At 34.5% G+C, this 23,351-nt stretch overlaps 1 protein-coding gene across 4 annotated transcripts in view; it reads left to right on the top strand.

Moving 5' to 3' along the window:
- The first annotated feature begins 1,195 nt into the window (after positions 1-1,195).
- CEP120 (centrosomal protein 120) overlaps positions 1,196-23,351 on the top strand; it is a 34,670-nt gene continuing 12,514 nt past the window's right edge. Inside the window, exons 1-16 of one of the 4 annotated variants that reach the window (XM_087715848.1) lie at positions 1,196-1,529; positions 4,794-4,950; positions 5,501-5,615; positions 6,935-7,076; positions 8,761-8,909; positions 9,588-9,785; positions 10,415-10,642; positions 10,776-10,980; positions 11,882-12,050; positions 13,239-13,388; positions 16,400-16,582; positions 17,836-17,932; positions 18,019-18,159; positions 21,209-21,298; positions 22,181-22,273; positions 22,717-22,878. In XM_087715848.1, coding sequence (XP_087571974.1) covers positions 1,475-1,529; positions 4,794-4,950; positions 5,501-5,615; positions 6,935-7,076; positions 8,761-8,909; positions 9,588-9,785; positions 10,415-10,642; positions 10,776-10,980; positions 11,882-12,050; positions 13,239-13,388; positions 16,400-16,582; positions 17,836-17,932; positions 18,019-18,159; positions 21,209-21,298; positions 22,181-22,273; positions 22,717-22,878 — 2,334 coding nt within the window. In that variant the 5' untranslated portion in view covers positions 1,196-1,474. The remainder of the gene's footprint in view (positions 1,530-4,793; positions 4,951-5,500; positions 5,616-6,934; positions 7,077-8,760; positions 8,910-9,587; positions 9,786-10,414; positions 10,643-10,775; positions 10,981-11,881; positions 12,051-13,238; positions 13,389-16,399; positions 16,583-17,835; positions 17,933-18,018; positions 18,160-21,208; positions 21,299-22,180; positions 22,274-22,716; positions 22,879-23,351) is intronic. The other 3 variants (XM_087715846.1, XM_014070961.2, XM_087715847.1) reach the window with 3 other exon arrangements.

The raw sequence follows: 23,351 nt of genomic DNA, 5'->3' as shown, positions 1-23,351 counted from the left end.
GGATCTACAAGGCTAGATAGAAAGATAATATAAAAGTATTGGAGATTGAGCAAGGCATTTGGCTCCACTTCTGAAGATCACTGAAGTTAAAATTAAAGGTAAAGGTAAAGGTTCCCCTTGCACATATGTGCTAGTCATTCCCGAATCTAGGGAGAAGTGCTCATCTCCGTTTCAAACTGAAGAGCCAGCGCTGTCCGAAGACGTCTGCGTAATCATGTGGCCAGCATGACTAAATGCCGAAGGCGCACGGAATGCTGTTACCTTCCCCCCATAGAAAGGTGGTTCCTATTTTTCTACTTTACATGTTTTCAAACTGGTACAAGTAAGGGGAGCTCACTCCATTACCGGGTGCTAGGGATTAGAACTGCTGAACTGCCAACCTTTCTGATCGACAACCTCAGCGTCTTACCCACTGAGCCACTGCGCCCCTACCAAGCTAAAATTAGTTCACCAGTAATCTTCATAAAGAAAAATGAAGATTGAAAACCAAGAGGAAGTATTATTCTCCTCACCCCCTCAAGAATTGTATAGCGTGATGTAATGAGACTTGTCTGAGGTGAGACCAAAATTGAAAAAAAGGAAAAAAAAAAAAAACTTTCAGAAGACTGAGAGTTGTATCTGTACATACAGTACGTTGGTGAAAAACAGATGGCTTATCTGAGGGAGTCCAAACCAAGTTTTATCACCCACAAATGGCACATCTGAAAATGGCAAAGCAGCTGAAAGGGAGACAATTTGGAGTAAAAAATTGGAGGGAGGGTGGATCCGATTACAGCTAGTTCGGATAACCAAGGCAGAAAGGAAGCAGGTCCCTTAAGAGATTTCAAGAAAGCCTGGGGAAACACCCTCACCGCCCGCTTGCAACGGCGATCATCATTTTGCTAATCTTTTTGTTTAAACCCTTCCCTCCCCACCCCAGTAGCCGTTTGGGCCATCTGGTTTTGGATGGCTGTGCAGCTCCTTTGTTCACTTTCGTTAGCTGTGCGGGGAGTCCGGTTGCTAATTCGCATGTAAGCTGAGGATACCCACAGCTGTTCAAAACTGAAACTTATCCCTCCCTGCGCGGAGACCGAATCGCACCTGCTGCTGCTTTTAAGGGCAGGGCTCCCTTTCTTGAACTTTCCCGCCGCGCCAGTAAGGGGCGCTGTGGCTCCTTCGCTCCGAAAACGACGAACGAGAGACGGAAGTGAAGCCATAGGCTGGAGGCAAACGCTGCCCCTTCCCTCGGCGGCTAGTTCTTGCGTTCCGGCATGCCCTCTCCTTACGCCTCCCGGTTGCTAAGCGGCGACTGAATTGAAAACGAGTCGGAGGCGCGAAAGAGCTGCGGGCCGGCGGGAGTGGGAGGAGGAGAACCTGCCTCCTGGCGTGGCTCTTTGGCGTCCGATAAAGGAAGGCGGCTTCGGACGTTACCAGCTGTGCTTGCTTCTGTAGCGGATAAAGCCAGACTTTTTGGGCTCGGTAGCCGCTGCCCCGAATGAAAATGGGCGCTAAGTCTGACCAGCTCCTCATTGTGGTCTCTATCTTGGAAGGTAATGTTTGAAGCAGTTCTGTCGGAATATGATCGGTTCACCGAGGACGAGTATCTGGAGAAGAATTGGTGGGAAAAGCGATCGCACATCTTCTGCTGCCTGCGAATGCCGCCTAAAAACCAACCCTGTCGCTTCCAGATTTTGAGATTTTAACACATTAAAAGAGTTGGAAGGGACCTTGCAGGTCATCTAGTCCAGCCCCTTTCCCAAGCAGGAGACCCTACATCTGTCTCTACCTAGGATCGAACTCACAACCTCCTTATTGTGAGGCGAGAGCTCCTGCGGTTGGAGAAGACTTTTGAAGGCAATGGTGGACCATCTTGGGTTTGGGTAATGTTCAGGCATTAAATCTGCCCTACCCTAAGGGTAGTGGCAGAAACCACAATGGGTGCTGCTGCAGTGTGGCAGTAAATAATTAGGTTTTTCTTTTCTGAAGTGTATATAAGTCTTCCAGTGCCATGAAATACTTTGAGGAAGCATCTGTACCAACTGCAAATATTCCATATTTTTGCACAGATCTTATGGGTACCTCATCTGAATAAGCCAAGCACATTCTAAAGAATTAATTCTTCGGCTTGGAAATATACTTTCTTTTGTGGTTATATACTCACATTTTGTTGGTGGCTTGATCTATAATGCAGTTATTTACAGCAGAGCTGAATCTGACTTTACATTGCAGTGGAATTTAAAATAGTATTTAAAATCTGAAATGTAACTATTGAAAAAAATTAAAACACAACTACAGATTCTTCATACTATATGAAGATTATGAAATATATTTGATGCTAACTATATTTCTCCTTGGTTTAAATTTTCTTTGCTAGCAGGTCAGAATAAACAATCTACCCATGTTTATTCACAAATAATTTTTGAGTCCTAAATATACAAAATATTGCAGCCATAATATGTGTATATGATCATATCATTTCAGAATTTTATAGATTATGAAATTTGGCTTGACAGAGGTTTGGATTTTCGCTCATGGGAATACTAGAAGAATCTGTCTGATACATTTTTGTACATGTGCTCTATAGAATGAGGGCTGATGAATAAAATAGCTGCAGCAAAAGAGAATTCCTCTTCCCTCTACTCCATAGATTATCTGCTTGATTTGTGTGCAGCTTGAAGATGTGCTGACTTGTTTCCTAGCTTCAGTTGGCAGCTGATAAAATAGGAGAGAAATTTTAACCTTTTTCTTGATTGACCTATTGGAAGCCCCATACAAATAGATAGAATGCCATGTTTACATTGGTTAGTCTTATAGTTCTTTGCTGTCCTTATAGTTCTTTGCTGTCTCAGGCAAGACTTATATTCCAGAGGAAGCAAAAATAGGCTGACATTTTTCTCCTGCAGGAACCTTTAAGAGATTATAGGACAGTGATGGTGAATCTTTTGGCACCGAGTGCCCAAATCGGAACACATGTGCATGTGTGCGTGCCGGAGTGCCGGAAACCCAAAGACCAGATGGCTTGTGACACATGTCTGTTTTGGGGGCATTTTGGCCAGTTTTTAGGCTGTTTTCAGGCCATTTTGGAAGTTGTTTTCCAGCACTCTGGCACCTGTGAAGACCAGCTGGTGATGGTGCATGTGCCCATAGAGAGGGCTCTGGATGCCACAGGTTCACCATCATGGTTATATGACAATGATGGTGAGCTTTTTGGGCTCAGAATATCAAAAATATGAAAAATGCCTAACTTGAGTCTGCTGACATATCACACCGAATCCCCAAACAAAAGAGAAACCATTCTTTCTTTCCCCCCACCATTTAGGCCACCCTGAACAGAGGGATCTGAGGCTAGGTCTAAAGTAGATGACTTTGATTTCAACCTTAATGCCTACTGCTCAGGTCACATTGTGCCCTTTCCCATGGCTCATGAACTATGTACCACTTTCTCTCAGGCAGTATTCTCTTTCTGTTGACATGTCCTCTATGCCATACCTGAGGCTGATGTGGGTTGCATGAGGTCTTCTTTCTTAAAGCAGCTTTGGAAAATGCTGTTTTATGATTTCTGCAGCTTCCTAAAACTGTGAAAGTACACCCTGTTCTCATGCAATATCTCCCATTTCTCTGCGTCCTTTGAAAATTGCATGAGAATGGGTATGTTTTCACAAATAGTTGTGTGTTGATGAAAACTGATACATCACCCTCAAACATTGGGGCATATCACTACTGGCATGTGTCATTACTGCTGTAGAATATGAGTATGGGCTAGTCCAGGGGTCAGCAACCTGCAACTCTGGAGCTGCATGTGACTCTTTCATCCCTCTGCTGCAGCTCCTTGTCATTGGTCGGCTCTACAATTGATAGGGCTTTTGGATAGGACAGGTAGAGGAAAAAGTATGCTGCACTAGGAGGAGGTTCTATGGTGGGGGAACTGACTTCCGGTCAGCAAAGGAAAAAGGACATCACGCTAGGAGGAGATTATGATGGGAGAACTGGACTTCCAGTCTGCTCCAGAATTGAACGGGAGGGCTTCCTGTTAGGACCTTTGTGGCTCTTTGAGTGTTTAAGGTTGCCAACCCCTGGGCTAGTCTATCTGAGGGATTGGGAGTACAGCCACATACATGCATTAGTTTTGATATATTGTGGAGCAGTCCATACTGTAAATTCTATCAATGTTTTCCTTAACAATGTATTTCCCATTTCTCTTTGAAGAAGAGCATTTAAATATGTGACTGCTATAAACCTGGTCCCTAATTGTATTTGTACTTCATTCTTAATTAGAATTCTGGCTTAGTATGAATGAATTTGATCTCTCCCACTTCTGCAAGCATAAGTAAAGAAATGACCCATGGAAGCTTTGTGGTTTGTAGCAATATGCACAAACTGGAAAGATGAAAACCAGAAACTCCTTTTATTTGATAAAACAAATGAAGCAGCATTTCCTGTTAACATTTTATGCTAAACAAAATACATGAGTTTCTCAGTTAGCTCAAGAGTAACAGAGAAATGGATTATTTATGCTGTATACTACAGCATGCTACCTATTCCCCTTAAACTAGAATTTGGCTTGCCAGAATATGTAAACACAAACATTACATTTTTGAACAAGTCATCCATCTAAGTTGCTGTCTATTGCAGACACAATCAAGTTTTGCTATAATTGGGATAAGCTGTTTTTAATTTATTTGAAACCAATCCATGGAAGATATAATTATGCAGTGGTTAAAGAATAGTTTTTAAATATTTGAATTAGATTTCACAGTACAGTTTTGTCTATTTAACAGCTTCTCAGATGTATTTTTCTTTTTCTTTTTTTCTAGGGCGTTATTTCCCAAAACGTCCAAAGCGTATGCTGGTGGTAGAAGCAAAGTTTGATGGCGAACATTTAGCTACAGATCCTGTAGAACATACTGATCAACCAGAATTTGCCACAGAATTAGCTTGGGAGCTTGATAGGAAAGCACTTCATCAGCACAGGTTATTTCTCAAAAAGTTGTGAATAGGTTAATTACATGGACCTGCTTTAGGTTTTTTTAAAATAATTATAGTGTGTTGATCTGTGATAATGCTATAAAATTCAGAGACACAAAAGATAAAGATCAGTTGTTTCCCATGTTTGTTATTTTTTTTCAAATATCTTTTCAATGAAATAAATAAATGCAGTAATGGAATATGTAATCCTTAACTATTACCATATATCTAAAATAAAGATAAATATTTTATGTTTTCAGTTTTATTTTTCTTTTAATGGGAAGGTTATCAGATTTGCTTAAAACAAACCAATAGATCTGTTTTCTTCTATCCATTCATCCATTGGAGAAAGATTATTTTAAGTACTAGATTGTATTTCTTGTGAATAAAAATGGTAGCAAACTCTCTTTGTTCTTGTGAGAGAATACTTTTTATTAATATAGTTGTTTCTGAAATTATATGTAAAATATTAAGATAATTGCATTCAAACTCACAGAAGAAGAAAAATATGATATATAGGCTAACAATTCTTGCATGGGATTCATATTTTGTACAGATTACAGCGTACGCCTGTCAAGTTGCTGTGCTTTGCTTTGGATTCTGTATCTTCAGTTAAAGAGACAATAGGTTATATTGTGCTAGATTTAAGAACTGCTCAAGAGAAAAAGCAGGTATTCGTAATTCTGTATCTGTCTCATGATTTATTTATTTATTAGACTTATATACCGCTTCATAGGGCTTTCAGCCCTCTCTAAGCGGTGTACAAATAAAAGAGGTTCCCTTTCTGGTATTCCAGATTTAAGTTGTTTTGATTTGGATTAAGTAATAATGCAGTACCAGACCTAACTTTGCACAGAGTTGAATGTATATGTTTGGATTAACACCATTTCAGATTACTGGTGAGCTTTCAAATAATTGATAATTTTCCATAAAGGAAAAAAAATCACATAGATACAGAAAAGGATGTGATTTGACTTTCTATCATTTAGCTTTTTGAATGGTAGAAACTTTCCCAGTACAGGAGTTTGGGATTCCACCTGCAATAAAGCAGTATAGATATTGCTTTATTATTCAGTGAACCCAGGCTTCAGAGTCACTAAATTACACAATGTGCATATTCATACAATATGCTATACAGTGATTTAACCAGAGTTTATTGAAGCCCATAGTCAGTTCTGTTTCATAATGCACTTAACTATTAACCATAGAATTCAAACTACACTGGATTTACAGACTGAAATACAAACAAATATGGAAACCATAGTTTAGTGTGGTACATTGTATGATTTCTGAGCCATATTTGTGGCTTAGTTTAGCAGGTAAGCTCAGGTATATGTGGCTTATTTTACAAAGCAAAGCATACAGTTAGTATGCTATATATGTATGGTCATAGACCAACTTTACTAAATCTTTTTCCTAGAACAGAAGCTTAAGATCTAATGTTAAAGTATACTTGGTGCTATTTTGGAAGAAACTATCTGTTCTTAGAAGAATTTTCAGTGTTAATGGAAATAAAAGCTGATGAAATATTATTAAGCTTATGCAAAAATGGAGTAAACCATAATAAAACATTTTAGGTCTTTCCTCTCCATTAATAAATTCAATTGATTTGTAGCATCCCTTGATAACCGTACCAATATGGAAAAACATTTCAATTTTCATAGCTCTCTAATTAAAACCATAATAATATATTCATGTTGCTTAATTGTTTTTGGGTTTTAGAAATTGAACTAAAAACTGATACCCGTAGCACATAGAATAGATTAATAAATGCCTGTACACTGATTTATTTTGTTATGTAGTTATTGTAATGAAAAGGGTATGACCACTTATAATTATTTGTTAATTTTATTTTTTGAACTCTTAATATATTCCTGCTTAACTGCTTAATTTATCTTGCTGCCCTGCAAATGTATTATTTTATTGTCTCTTCATTATTGCTTCTTTATTGTAAGCATATTATTTATTTTTTTCAATAAAATTGCTACAGCCATCAAAATGGTATCCTTTACTCAGCAACAGATATACAAAATTTAAGCCTGAATTGCAACTAAATCTGATGTTAGAAACTGACACCAAAGCATCCATCGATGGTTTTAAAGCAAGGGAAGCACCTCCCAGAGAAATGGCAGGTTAGTAGTAAAATAAATGCTTTTTTTCCATAGAAAACAGCAAAAATTCTGTGACTTGTGATAAATCTATGAATATTCTAGGTCCAGAAATGGTTGGAAAATTTGTCATACAAATGTCTTATAAACTTGTTTTTATTTATTATTTCTATTGAATAGGTTATTTTGTGCCTAAAAGCAACTTGTCAGCTTCATGTATTTACACTAGTTTATTAATTTTAAATATGTCTCTACAATTTTATTATTTATTTGATTTTACTTAAATTCAGATGGTAGATCTCCAGATTAGGTTAAGTAAAGTAAAACCATTAAGTCAACAGTCTGCTCAGTCCTATTGGAAAAGTTTTAGACCTGATTTCTGATTGTTTATAAGTGTACAGTATTATATATCCAGAAAATGAAGCAATCTTGGTTAATAATTGTTATTTAAAAGTTTATATAGAGTTATATGTCTTTGCGAAATATGTTAAACTGATATATTTATCTTGTGAATTCATTTCATTTTTAATGTTTCTTCAAAGTCAGAAGAGATTCCTTTGCATTTCTCTTAATGGTAGTTCTGATTATCTATTCCTATATGTCAATATCATATTCAGATTAATTTACTTTAAAAATTAAGATCTTAGAATTATAAATTGGTCGCATATCTACTATTTTTTTCTGTATTGAAATTTTAATTTTTTTGTCTTACATTTTGTAATATTTCTTATTTTTCTAAATTAATCATTCTTACTGCTATTTTTAAAATCATTTTTCAGCATGTGTAAAGTTACTCTACTTAAACTTGTTTCAACAGTTTTACTCTTCATACTTTTATATTATTCTCTGTCCTAAATATTTTTTATATTCTGTTGTAAATTTTAGCAAAGTATAATCTTAATGCGTACTATATTTCATATGGTGGAATTTCTTTTCATCCATATGCTTCATAACATTTTCTTGCACACTTTGTATTAAGTTTGTTTGATTTATAGTCAGTTTGTGTAACCTAGTAAAACCAGTTTATAAAACCCAGACATTGTGCTCACTGTCTATGAACAGTGCTATAACTTCTATTTGCACTCATGACCTTCAGTTAAACTGGTATGATACTTCATTGCAGTCTCCCTTGGTCATTCACGGGAATGAATAAATGGAAATGCTTTACAATATAAAAACTCTGATTTTTAGGAATCACTTTCAACACCAAATTATGCTAAATTATTCCAATTTGGTAAAGCTGACCAATTATAAATACAAATTTATTAAAAGGAAGGGTTTAAAAATGTTATGTGTGTATGTGTGTGTGTTTATGTACTGTATGTAGAAAAAATGTTTAAATCTCTCTCCCCCCCTCTCTCCCTCTCTCTTTCCCTCTCTCTTTCCCTCTCTCTTTCCCTCCCTCTCTCCCTCCCTCCCTACTATACATCTATCTATACATCTATTTGTTTAGCTACCTACCTATAAAACAATAAATAGTATGCATGCACACACATAAACACATACACATGTGTGATAAACTTATACAGTTTTTTCATATCTACTAGGAAATGTTTTCGTTTCCTTGAGGCACAACTTTTGTAAACTGCAGTGACCAAATTGGTATTGGGTGTGTTCACAGGATAAAAATCTATTAATACTTCTGTTATCTAACTTTCAGATCAATTTTTTTTCAGAAAGTCCAAGTCAAATTTCTTCTTGTTTAAAGTATCTTTTCAGTTTCCTGGATTGGACCCCAAAAATCTTATACCTGTGCTAAATGAAGAGGAAGGATATCATCAAATTGGACCAGCAGAATATTGTCGTGACTATTTTGTTTTGTCAGTTACTATTGCATTTGCTACACAGTTAGAACAGGTAATACAATTGATTTATGTTTTTAAATGGGTTGTTGTAGTGAATGCAGATTCTTATTTGGTTACCATGTAGACGATGTTATAAAGCATGATCTTCAGAGTGCATAATGACTTTGTAATATTATCAAACTTGGGATTCCATATTTTCTAATATAAAATTATTAGAAAGAAATATTTGGGGCCTTATTACGTAGCACACAGGTGTGCTCATTAAAGCTGCCCATATTTTTTTCAGCTGTCCATGTAACTGAAGAAAAGTTGTGACTGCTTTGTGTTTCATCAATGGGTCATATTGCTTGCTCAGAATTAGACAAGCTGCTTTAATGAGCATTAATGAGGGACTGGGTTATGTAAATTGTGAATCACTTCAAATCATATTGGCAGTATGCATGGTCCTATTATCTGTCTATCTCTTTCTCTTTCTTGCTCTAAAATCTAAAAATATAAATTAACTGTATTCTGTCCTGATGGGAGTAGCTAAAAAATTTATGAGCAGGAGCTAATAGTTACTCTTATCTTTGAGTCCTCCAATTTTATATTTCCTAAATGTAAAAATACCTAAATAAATTTAGTAGAATGTGGAAGAGTCTTTATAGTGGAAGTGCAGATGCTCATAGTTCCAAATAATCAGTCTCAGGATGCATAGTCTATTATGTGTTTCCCTCTACATTCACAATAGTTAATACCTACCACAGTGAAAATTCCAGAACGAAAGCCTGAGTTCTTCTTTTATTATTCACTACTTGGTAATGATGTTACCAATGAACCATTTTCCGACCTGATGAATCCAAACTTTGAACCAGAAAGAGCATCTGTTAGAATACGCAGCAGCATTGAAATTCTAAGAGCTTATTTTTTTGCTCACTCAAAGTTGCAGGTAAGCATTTTTACAATGTTTGTGACAATTTAAAACTTAATAGTTGTTCTAGAATCTGAAATAATCCTGTGGACTAATCACAATCCAGTCTGGCATGCATGCAAAAGTTTTGGCCCTACAGAAAAGCAACATTATAATTCAATAGGCTCATGCATCCGCAGAATTGGAGATATTCTTGTTATACTTTAATGTCAGGCAGCATTTCCCTCTGTTTGTGGGGTGTTTAAGTTTAATAAAAAATAAATAAAAATTAAGTTTAAGTAGAAATGATCCAGCATCTACATGTCTGCCTGGTTTAGTAGTACCATTAATCTCTGGATCAGTTTTGTTGTTCTTGTATGGGTTGGGAATTGTGACTCATGTCCTGTAACATGATTATTTGAAGCTATTGCTAAATTGTGACTTGAAACATTCGGGATTTTAGAAAATAAGACACTCTGAGGAACATTAAATTCTAGGGAATTTGCTTCCATAAGAAGTTAATCTAAGATTCATTACGAATGCTTGTGCATTATATTTAAAGAATAGTGTTTGCATTTGGAGGTGATTGTGTAAATTCTTTAAATATAGCTAATTAGTATGATCTATTTGTCTATTTTTTCTCCTCATAATACTTTTTTGACTTCTAGATTCATCTCTGCTGTGGGGACCAATCTCTTGGAAGTACTGAAATTCTTTTAACTAGCTTATTAAAGAAAGGAAGTGCCGAAATTTTCCAGCATCCAGTAGCTATAGAAGGAGCATTTATTCTTGTTCCACCTAATAGAGCTCGGCAAAAACTGCCACCCATGCCTTTGGATATGGCACCTACTGTTGGAGTATCAGTTTCACTTCAAAAGGATGGCAGAATTTGTCAGGTGCCGCTCATTTTTTGTTATTTACTTTGTGTTACTACTTAAAGTGTAGAATACAATAAAAATATACTGATGATCCCTGTTACATGAAAATGAAATTAATGCTAATCATAAATCTTGCTTTGGGTTTGTTCAGCCTATAATCCAACCAGCTGCAAAGCCTGAGACTGAAAATGTGAAAAGAGACTTGTCTCCAATACCTGATAAAGAAGGGAGACCTGAAAATGGCTCTCAAGATATCCTACCTCAGACACAGCATTCGCCTCCCATAAAAGAAGATGCTACAGAAAGTGAAGTAGAAAGTATTCAATATGACAAAAACCCAAAATTACAGAAAAAAGGTAAATAACCTTTAACTTGATTATTTTCTCTACCCCTAAGTTATTCTTGTATTGTATCTTGTTGCATAGAAAAAAAGGTTACTCTGCACAATGATTTAATCTAATTTAAAACATTGTAAAAGTGCTGAGTAGATCAAACGAGTCAGCAGGTGATTATAATCTACTTATGGAATCACTTTATGTTTAGTTTGAGAGCATCATCTGCTTATGGTTGTAGGTTTCATGTTTCATTTTAAAGTAGTTTGTTGGTATAAAAACACCTGTTTTTTTTTCTGTGTAAACAGAATACAGTAACTGTGATTTATATGATTTTTGCCCTTATATGGAAACCTTTTGCAATCTGGAAATATATTTTGTAAATACTAGTCTTCCAGAAATTTCAGCCTTAATCACACAAATTGTCTTCAAGATGCCACATGGAATATTTTGTATGAACCTAAAATAGTGTGTGTGTGTGTGTGTATGTATGTGTGTATGTATATGTATATGTATATGTATATGTATATGTATATGTATATATATATGTATATGTATATGTATATATGTAGATAGATAGATAGATAGATGATAGATAGATAGATAGATAGATAGATAGATAGATAGATAGATAGATAGATAGATAGATAGATAGATAGATAGATATCCCACCGGAGTGGTACCTATTTATCTACTTCCATTTGTATCCTTTCCTATTGTCATGTGGCACTCAGGTGTCAAACCCAACTGTAAGCTTTCCAGCTGACAAGTTCAGGGTCTCTAACTGCTGAGCCATTGCACCTTAGACTAATAGTAACTTACACTTATTTAAAACGGTTGCAACAGTATATCAAAGATTGAAAAGTCTTTATTGAAAGAAAAGCTAAGACTTTTTAAAAAGTTAATCTTGTGTTTATATTTGCAGCTTTGAAAAGTAAAATGCCTGCTTCTCAGACTCAACATCCCAGTACTTCTGAATCCACTACAGGACAAAAAATTGCTGTTCCTGCATCATCCCATCATTTTTGTTTTTCGATAGATTTACGAGCTGTCCATAATCTGGATGCTGGATTTCCTGTTAATTGTATGTTAAGGTATGAAAGCTTTACACTGTAATTCATTGGGAATGAATGATTTATGGGCATGATTTATTTTTGTTATATAAAACAATGTAAAATCTTAGGATATAGATATAGATCTTAAGTAAACACTGTATGAAAAAAACTATTTTATGAGAGTTCCTTTGGAAAATATTTTCTTGTTAATAAATGCTAAAACCTTAAATATGTTGTTCTCTTCTAGAAATGTTGAGATTGTTCGCATTCTGATATATTGTAAGAAACAATTATTTTTCGATAACAAGTGTGTCTTTGCTGGGATCTCAGACATTTTGAGATTAAAATGCAGTAAATTGGCCAATCAGGATAATTGGAGATGTGGTTTAACAATGGAATGATATATAAGGAAAATACAATAACAATGTTTTAGTCATCGTTAATTGCTTTTTCTTTGACCAAACATTATTTTGGTTTGGATTTCTCATATTGTGGCTGAGTTTAATTAAGCTAAATCATGATATTCTTTGCTAGATTCTGTTGTAGAATATTATATGAGGCATTAGTAGTAGTAAAATATAATTTATAGCTTAGCAACTTACATCATCGTTGCCCAGGGGATGCCCAGTTGGGGGATCCTTTCATGTCCTCATTAATGAGCCTCACTGAATTGGTACCTGTTTATCTATTCAGGTTTGCACACTTCTGAACTGCTAGGTGGGCAGAAGTTGGAGATTTTTTGGGAGTGACAGGCATCCTACCCCATTTATAGGGAGATAACATCCCTTCAAAATGGTGCAAAAGATCACTTTTATGTAGACTGATTTTATATGTCTCACTGCACCATGGTTTGTTGAATGAACCACAATTAGCTAATTTTATCAATAAGTCATAAACCTTGCTATATTTGACTGACAGATCACATTAGGCCACAATCAAATAAACTGCGTGGCTATATCAAGGAATCCCCATTTCAAAAATAGAATTCTGTTCAATCTTCTCTGAATGTATTGCAATAAAACAAGACTTAACATGTACAGATGTCTAGTGAGGTTACTATTACTTCAGTCTCCCTGACAAATTTTGTAATTAATATTGAATATTTCAATTTTCAAGTTCAGAGATTTTATTAAGCTATTAGTACTTTGAATTTATAATATATTTCCTGAAATTTGCTTAAAATTACTGGTCAGGTTGATTTGATAATAATTTTGTCTTCCTCCATAGGTATTCATACCCATTTTTTGGCAGTGCTGCACCCATTATGACAAATCCTCCTGTGGAAGTAAGAAAAAACATGGAAGTATTTCTTCCACAGTCTTACTGTGCATTTGATTTTGCAACTATGCCCTATCAGCTTCAAGATACCTTTTGCAGGTAACTTATGTACTGAGAGATTGTTTTAATAATATACATTAATATATTCTTTTTTATGTAAACTAAGTTTCCCATACTAAAATGTTTACCATTTAAAATTTGTTCTAAATTACTTGTTTGTCAGATAGCATATGTATCTTGTCCCTACGTTTGTGTGATGTGTTTTTAAAAAGAAATTATGGTTCTTTTAAAAGTATGTGATCCTACCTTTTTATGGGGAGCAGAATTTACAACTCTATGCCAATCATAGAATTTACAACAGAATTTATGCCAATACTAAATTAACAAGCAGAAAAAAATAGATCAAATTGTCATCATAGACTCAGCCAGGTGGCAGATAAGAGTCTGGGACCCTAATTGCCTCACAGAAGTTTGTGATATTACTTTCAGAGATAAGAATATATTGCAGAAACTTAACACTAAAAATTTAGTGTTGTAATGTTACAATGAAAACACAGAAAAAGTATTGAATTTAATAGTTTTATTTAGTTATTAAATTTATGTACCACCTATCTAATCTAAGTGACTCTGGACAGTTTACACCATTATAATAAAACCATTTAAAGACATGAATAACAGCATAAATTAAAAACAGTGAAAAACAGGTAAAAACTTCCAAGTACAGATCAAATTAAGGTACAAAATTCAATTGCACCAGCTGAAGCTACTGAAGGGCAACCGCCCATAGAGCATTTTACAATAATCTGTTCTGAAGGTGAACGTATGAGTGACTGTAAGTAGAGCTTCACATTCCAGGAAGGGACACAAGTGATACACAACACGAAGCTGTGCAAAGTAGGAGTTGTGAATCTAGAAGAAACCCATATTGCATACTGGGTCTGTCTGGGGCAGTACCACTTCATCAAGTACCAAGGATGGTAAAGTCCCAAAACCAGAAGGCCTCCAAATTCAGAACCAGACAGTCTGGCCAGAGTTCAGCTGAAGCTTCCCATACAAACTCCTGCAACTTCCTACACTATGACAAAATGTCAATCACATATCTCTGCCAGGGATAGAGATATACTGTATAACTGAGTATCATCAGCATTCCTCACCCCATGGCAACAGATTATTTCACTTAGCAGCTTCATTTATATATTAAAAAGGATTAGAGAGATTACTACCAAACCCAGCAGAACTCTACATAGATCGAGGGCAGGACCTTCTCACTCCCAATTAACATCAATTGGTACCTTCCCCACAGAAAGCACGTAAGCAGCTCAATACTGTGCTGCCAACTGCCAGCTCCAGAGCCCAGGTAGTATTTAATAGTGTCTTCATTTCTGATTGAAATAGTATGCATATCTTACCATTGCTCTAGTAGGCAAGATCAAATAGTTTTCTTTTGTATCACTTAGATAGCAATGTCCCGCCCTGTTTTTACTCTTCACTAAATTTACATTGTCTTATTTTTCTACATCCATATTTTAAAATCTCAATTTCCCTTTTCTGTCTGGACAGGAAATCCCTGACTTTCTGATTATATCAGAAGAATCTTAAATGGCTAGAGTTGCTATTTCAGTTAAGTCCTTCAAGCACACCCTTATTGGGAAACATTATTCAGTCTATTTCTCCTACTCATACCAAGTATTTTTGTCAGTTGCATAGGAGAAGGCAAGGGCTACCACTTTTGGCTGTAAAGTTGCTTAATCCTTTTTTTGAAACCAGATGAATTGGAGCAGCATAGTGGAGAATATTTCCCTCACCATGAGATTGGTGGGACCACCCTCCATCTGGATTTCTGTTGCTAGATTGAGTTGCTACACGAGTAATCCTCCTTGAATCTCCCTCTGATCCCTTGGCTTTTTAAAAGCAAGCCTGATGATTCAAGTTACTATTCCTATTTGCATAGAGGTATTTAAGAATAACATTAAGACTAACCTAAACACATTCACTCATCAAGGGATTCTTACACGGAGTTTCATGCTCCATACCAGAAGCTTCCAGGGCATACCATCCAGAGCAGGTAAATAAAAAATCTGTACTGTATATTGGAACACAGCCATTTTAAACAATATTTCTCTGTTAACACAATATGTAGGCCCTTATGGCCATGTCAATTTAACTTTTTTCTCCTGCTTCAACAGTTTAATGGACATTTAGGTTTGTCCTTCTAATCTCGGAAGGAGGAAGTGTTCCTTATTGACATATCAGTACTACTATTCTACTAAACATCAGCCCCTTAACTGGTTAAAATGTCATTCTTGTTTGTAGCCACCAACAGGCACATTTAAAAAAGTTATTCTTGGGAGGAGCATGCCAGGTAATGAAATTCATGGTGGAAAAAAAGATTTTACTATATGTCTAGTATTCCAGGCTTTGCCTGCTACTATCATGAAAAGGATTCTGTATTTTATCATGTTGTGACCCAGATTAAACAATTGAAGGCTATAAAACTACTAATGCTTATTTTAAACTGAATGTACTTTTAGGAAATAATACTTGTTAATTGAAAAAGTAAATATATCAAGAGTGTGTTTATGAACCCTGACAGCTGTTGTGACAATGCAAATATGTTACAATGAGCTTTCAAATGTCAATAGTTAAACATTTAGGAATGGAAAAATTAAAATAACAACTACATTGAATTTCCAATCTAGAATTGCCTCCTATTTTTAGAATTGTAAAACGTAAAATGGCAGATGAAGTCTAAAAATATATTAATAATACTAGGATTTCTTTTAGAATGAATTGCCATAGCAATTGGCTAAATCACAATATGAGTATCTTTACATTTCAAGTGATTGTACTTTTAAAGCCTTTTTGCATTTATTTGTGCTTATTTGTTTATATATAAACAATTTAATTAAAATGCATTAACTTGTGGAAAAATATAATTGTTTACTGCATTCTTGTGTTCTTTTGTATAACTGGTTTAAACTACTTATACCTTTCACCTTAATTCCATGCAAAGTACATCGGAAAAATAAAAGATGCATACTTCCACTGAGACAAGTAGGGGAAGACATACAAAAAAGTGATAAATTACCTATTTTCTTCCTGCATTTCAGGTTACCATTGCTAGTGGAACTGTGGCATAAAGATAAAACAACTAAAGACTTGCTTCTAGGAGTTGCAAGACTCCAGCTTTCGAAGGTTTTGTCCATGGAAAAAACACGTTTTCTGGGAGGAAATGGCGAGCAGTGTTGGCGTCAGACTTTCAGTGAAACTATTCCTTTTACAGCAGCACAAGGGTAATATTTTGAAAAATTGGGGTTCCTGCAATAAAGCCAATTCTTTATAATAGCATGGATTAATGTTTCTCATCCTCAACAAATATGATGTATGGACTATTTAATAATAATTTATTTCATTGTTTATTATTCATTTAATAACTTAATACAATGCATTAGTACTTTGTACATTTTTTTTTCATTTTAAAATATGTTTGAATTACGAATTGTAACGTAGTTGATCATTCAGATTTGATATCCTTGTATTGTTAGTAAGATAAATCATGAATCGCAGTGTAGCTGAATATAATAGCCACTAGATGGCACTGCTTCAGATCTAATTAGCTTTATGGACACTGACTCAGAGAAATAATTATTTTCTTCAATTTTCAATTTTCTAATGCAATGAAGTGACTATAGTTCTCTGCTTAGGTTGGACTATTTATATTTATAATTTTTCTTATATTTAGATACTCAATATTTTATTTTACTTGCATTATTAGGTATTAATGAAAATGTGTGGGGAATGTAAACTGCAAATAAAGGTTTTGCTGAGTGAGGATTTCATTGTTTTACTCAACCAAAACAATTAAAAGAGCCTATAATTCATCAAGATACGCCAACCTACATCCATACTTGGCAGATTTTACAATTGGTTTAGATTTTTAAACTGGTTTTCCTAATTGTGCAGAAAAAGAAATAGTATCTTTAAAAGGCTAAAACTTTTGTTCTTAAAACATTAGTATTCTTATATGGACTGATTAAATTAGGATGTGTGGCTATATACAAGTGAAATATATATGTATGTATCTAAGATAAAGAAATATTAGTAGAATTTAGGACATTTGATACATTATTAAAATACTAGCTAATATATAGGATTAATAGTCATCATCTCAGTTTCCTAGTGAAGCATGGACAAGCAAATGTGATGCAAAATAATTCACTACTTTTTGTTTAAATGTAACACATCTTGCAAATGCTATTGGTCTTTCAGCATGTACCAAGTTATCTCAATTTTTTAAAAATCAGGTCAAGATGTAAGAACCTGAACTTTTAGAAGACTCTGGGCAATTCTTAAGAACAACAATATAAAAGAATGAAATTAAAAAACAACATATTTCCATGATTAAGAGGGAAATCCTGTGTAATGTCAAAATATGATAGCTATGTAGTTTTATCATTGAAAAATGTTTCTGTTTCTCTTTATTGTGAAAGTTCAAGAACTTTCTTTTATAGCTGAATGAAAAAAGAAATGTGTTATTGCTTTACAGGCCAAGCAACAAGATTGCAGATCTTTCATATATAGTGACTCTAGAAGATTATGGACTGGTGAAAATGCACGAAGTAGTGGTGTCTGATTCTTCTCGGGTAAATAAATATGTATCATTTTAAGTTAAGAGAGAAAGCATTTCATTATAAATCATTTGAAAATATTTATTTTATCCCATGTTTAGTGTTTAGGTGCCGATGAGGTACTAGGTGTTCCTAAAGTACAGCCTGAAGTCCATACTGAACCAAGAGAAACTCTGGAATATAAAGCAGCACTTGAACTAGAAATGTGGAAGGAACTACAGGAAGATCTTTTTGAGAATCAGGTTATTTCATAATTTTTACAGCTGTTAACTGTGGATGTACGTAGACGATGGAAAGAAATAGTAGCCTCCTGTCCTTTACATCATACAATGAGTTTGCTATAATGTTGGGCAAGCAGAGTGAATGAATACTTCCCAAGGTTTGGAGTTTATCCAGACAGAAACCCAATATTTTTTAATATATGTATTAAAAATATATGGCATGGCTAGCTGATGAGAGCTAAATAGCTTGAAATAGATCTATACTAGTCTCCCTTTATTTATTTATCAGCACAAATACAACACAAATGTAACAAAAGGCAACATTAAAAAATATTGGGTTTCTGTCTGGATGGTCTCTTGTGACGAGCGGATGGACAGAGAATGGAAACCCATTCTCTGCCCATATTTGGGCATACCAGGGGGTTGTGACACTAATTACATACCTATTCCCCTGGCTCAGCTGATAAAGGAGAAGAGCCTGTGGCCTAGTGGTTAACACATCTGCCTAACATGTAATACAGCCCAGGTTCGAATCCCAGTAAGGGTATGGCTAGCTGATGAGAGCTAAATAGCTTGAAATAGATCTATACTAGTCTCCCTTTATTTATTTATCAGCACAAATACAACACAAATATAACAAAAGGCAACATTAAAAAATATTGGGTTTCTGTCTGGATGGTCTCTTGTGACGAGCTGATGGACAGAGAATGGAAGCAGTGAGCTTCCTCCCATATTTGGGCATACCAGGGGGTTGTGACACTAATTACATTTAATTAATTTAATTATTATTAAATATTACACACACACACAAACACACACACACACACACACACACATTATATATATTATATATATATATATATATTTAGTGTCACAACCCCTGGTAAGCCTCAATTATGGGAGGAAGCTAACTGCTTCCATCATCTGTCAATCGACAGATCTGTCAATCTGTCACAAACATCTTGTGACGAGCCGATTGACAGATGATGGAAGCAGTTAGCTTCCTCCTATAATTGAGGCTTACCAGGGGTTGTGACACTAAATATATACCTTCTTCCCTGGCTTCAGCTGATAAGGAGGAGACCTGTGGCATAATGGCTAAGACGTTTGCCTAAGATGCAATACAGCACAGGTTCGAATCCCAGTAAGGGTATGGCTAGCTGATGAGAGCTAAATAGCTTGAAATAGATCTATACTAGTCTCCCTTTATTTATTTATCATCACAAATTATATATAGATATAGATTAGATATAGATATTATATATATATATATATATATATATATATATATATATATATATATATATATATATATATATATATATATATATATATATATATATATATATATATATATATATATATATATATATATATATATATATATATATATATATATATATATATATATATATATATATATGTTGCATTTGTGCTTATAAATAAATAAAGAGAGACTAGTATAGATCTATTTCAAGCTATTTAGCTAGCCATACCATTACTGGGATTTGAACCTGTGCTGTATTACATATTAAGCAGTTGTGTTAACCACTAAGCCACAAGGTTCTCCTCCTTATCAGCTAGACCAGGGAAATAGGTATGTATTGCGTCACAACCCCTGGTATGCCCAAATATGGGAGGAAGCATACTGCTTCCTTTCTCTGTCTATTGGCTTGTCACAAGAGGCCATCACGACAGAAAGCCATTATTTTTACTGTTGCCTTTGTTACATTTGTGTTGCATTTGTGCTGATAAATAAAGAGAGACAGGTATAGATCTATTTTATATATATTATATATATATTATATATTATATAATCAGGCTGCTACACAAGCAAAGAGGAAAAAACATTAGTTGTGATAATACTCAATGCAGAAGGTAAGCCTAGAAGCAGAAGGCTCTTAATGCAATATGCCTATAAAGAAACATCAGAAATATCAGATTGTTCACAAAGGCTGTCAATACGTAAATGTAGAGTAATTACAAAGTAGAGATAAAAAGCATAGAGCAGAGCCAGTGTGGTGTTTTGGTTAAAGTATTGGATTAGGATCTAGGAGACAGGAAGGTTTAAGGCCATCTTCAGGCATTGTAACTCACCGGGTGATACCACACATACCAAAGCAGCAGATTGTTTTCATACCGGAAAAAGCATGCTGAAAAAAAGCAGTAGGATCCTGCAGATTCTATTACTAGATACTATCCCTTATCCCCCAGGATTTATTATGGGAAAAATAGATACCCATGCATGCCATGAATATATCTTTACCTTTTAGAATGTAAAGCAGGATACAAATCTAACAGTTAAATGAACTTAGACATAACCAAGGTGTGCTAAAACAAAGAGATCCATGATTCAACTCTAGAGTACAAAAAAGAACTTTTGAAGACACTGACCACTTGATTAATGAGGGGTAAAATTACCAAAGCTATTCTTCCAAGAGATAAATAGGCAGAATACTTAAAACAAAATGACCACGATAGATATCCAAGAAACGTTTATTTGCTGTTGCTTCAGGATTTGACCTTCTGATTTAAATGATCTAGTTTAAGATATTATCATGAATTGCTTAACCAGAGTAGGGATTTAGATGGGCAATTTCTCTTACAGATCCTGCATTTTCATTATTATACAATGTACATTAACAGTAATATTCTGGACATTCAATGTACACATTGAAGGTACAGAATACTACTGTTCATGTTTTGATCTAACTGCTCAAAATCTCCTATTCATGGGTTGCTTATTATGAAACAATATAATCTACATATTAAACAAAGTAGCAGAATGAAATCCAGAAAAATACAAATTATACAGTGTATGTGCACATGTACGTGTCAGTAATGATCTCATTAGTTTTAGGTTTTCACCTAGAGGAACTATCCATTGGTAATGGATTTTCAAATATAACATAAGTATTTTTTGTTATATCAGATAACTTAGATTGTACATGATATCATAAGTGGAAACAATAATCCAGAGATTAATGATAGAACTGTGTGTCTTTCTCCTCCCCCCCCCCCCCCCCGAAATGAAATAAAATAAAAATAAAATAAAAACCACTTCTTGTAGTTGAAGAAGAAGGAGTTGGCTCATATGCAAGCACTGGCAGAAGAGTGGAAAAAAAGGGATAGAGAAAGAGAAGCCTTGGTAAAGAAAAAAGTAAGTGCTTTCACTTTAGAATTCTCATATGTCATTGTCTTCTGAGACCATTTACCACGATAAACTTTGAATAGAAGCAGTGTCAAGAATTTTCTGTAACTGATAAATTGCATAAAAATACTATCTCATTTTGAAACAGTACAGACTTTATTACTATTCACATGTTAAGCTGCATTATTCTTTATTCTTCTTAAGTGTGTAAAAAAGACAGCTGACGCGTATGTTTTCTCTAAACCATAACGAAGGTGCAGGGAATCTATTTCTGTTGTCCAGCCATCCATTTCTTTGTAATATATATCAGGTTTAACATTCAAGTAATAAATGTTAAAAATTAAAATATTTTTAATGTTGAATGTTAAAATGTTTTTCAAAGTCTAATATGTGTGAGCTCTTCTTCCCAGAATATAACAAATTCAGGATATGGCAACATAAGCTTCAATGAAGCATTATTCTCATTGTAACAACAGAATGATTTATTCATTCATTTTATACAAATGCAAAGGGTTCACCAAGTCTGAAATAAATAAATCAAACACAGAATTATAGTCTAGGATCCTTTGATATATATTTTTTGATACAGAAATTAAGGAAGTCTGCCATTGTTAGAAAAACAATATTGACACTTCAGAATTCAGTATGTATGGAAGACCTAATTGTGCATCTTTGCACAATTGGCTCTCTGATAATATTAGTTTTCCTCAAAAGCATAAATCCTCTTTCTGTACTGCTTCTTCAAACTCCAGCATTAATTAGAGTATCAAAATTATGAGACATATCAACTAAAATAGTCAACTAAAAGGGCAGTATTTAGGTTACATTTTTAGAAATATTTCAATATTTCCCATTTTGTCCATTTTACTTTCTTCTGTATATATGCCTTAGGTTGCAGAGTATACAGTTTTGGAAGAAAAACTTCAGAAAACTTTAACTGACTTAGAAAAACGTGAAAAACAGCTGGTCAGTGCTGAAGCTGAGGTAAATGGATGCCAAACTATGCTATCCATTGTACAGTACTTTCTTTTTTTAAAAAAAACAATATTTTTGTCACAGTGATTGCCAATCATTTTAGGTGTTTTATTACTATAATTTTTGCCAGCAATATGGATTTGGTTTTTTTCTTCGCAGATCCTTTGAAAATTGGCATAAAATACAATATTTTATTTTCTATGTGTAACTTTTGCTGATTGACAAAGGTATAACTTTTTATTAAATGTTCTAAGACCTATTTCAAGCTCTCTAAATGAAGATAACTGAATAAAGTGATATTGTAGTTTATTAAAAAGTTAAAATTAGCTACATGCAGTGATTTTGAAAGTACAAAGAAACAAATGGACACATTAATAAAGTAATGCCAAATGTTAAGTTGTTCAAATGTGAATGCGTGTATTCAAACTGCTTTTATAAAAACTCATGTTAAGCTCCAGCGGTTAAAGAAGGAACTCCAAGCAGAACATGAACGAAATCAGCAAGAAGTTCAGGATACAATACGACGAGTCAGACAAGAATGTGCACACCAGATTGAGCTGGAAAGGGCGAGAATTAGGCAATTTGAAGAGGGCAAGATCCGTGCACAAGAACAAGTACGAATTGTTTATATTTTCCGACATAGCTAAATTATTAATACTAGAAATAGATGTAAATTTTAAAAGTAAATGTATTAGTGCTATCCGTTTGATTAATGCATGCCTAAATCAGCAGTCACCAACCGGTGGTCCCCGGGTGAAAATTTTGATGGTCCGCAGAAAAATGATTTGCATTTTTTATATTGCACTAAATACTATTTACCTTTTTAAAAGATATTAGTGATATTAGTGCATTTAAAATTATGAATGTAATGGTCTCTGAGGTCCAAAAGTTGGCGACCCCTAGCCTAAATTGTCTAAGAATTTTATTGCTTACTGAAGCATCTCTTTCTTTAATTCTGAAGATCAACTATATATTTAACACTGGTTTCTCAATTGGCCTCAAACTTTGGGGGGACTTGACATTAAAAACCTCATGGAGCAGCATTCTTGTATCTATTACATTTTTGTTTCTTTTGGTCATCTGAATT

This window comes from Thamnophis sirtalis, unplaced genomic scaffold (assembly GCF_051295495.1).
Source record: "Thamnophis sirtalis isolate CommonGarterSnake01/CBP01778 unplaced genomic scaffold, rThaSir2_p1.2 scaffold_5, whole genome shotgun sequence".
NCBI classification, from domain to species: Eukaryota; Metazoa; Chordata; class Lepidosauria; order Squamata; family Natricidae; genus Thamnophis; species Thamnophis sirtalis.
Note: the sequence above shows the minus strand (reverse complement) of the source record. Positions and strands in the feature narration are given on the sequence as shown.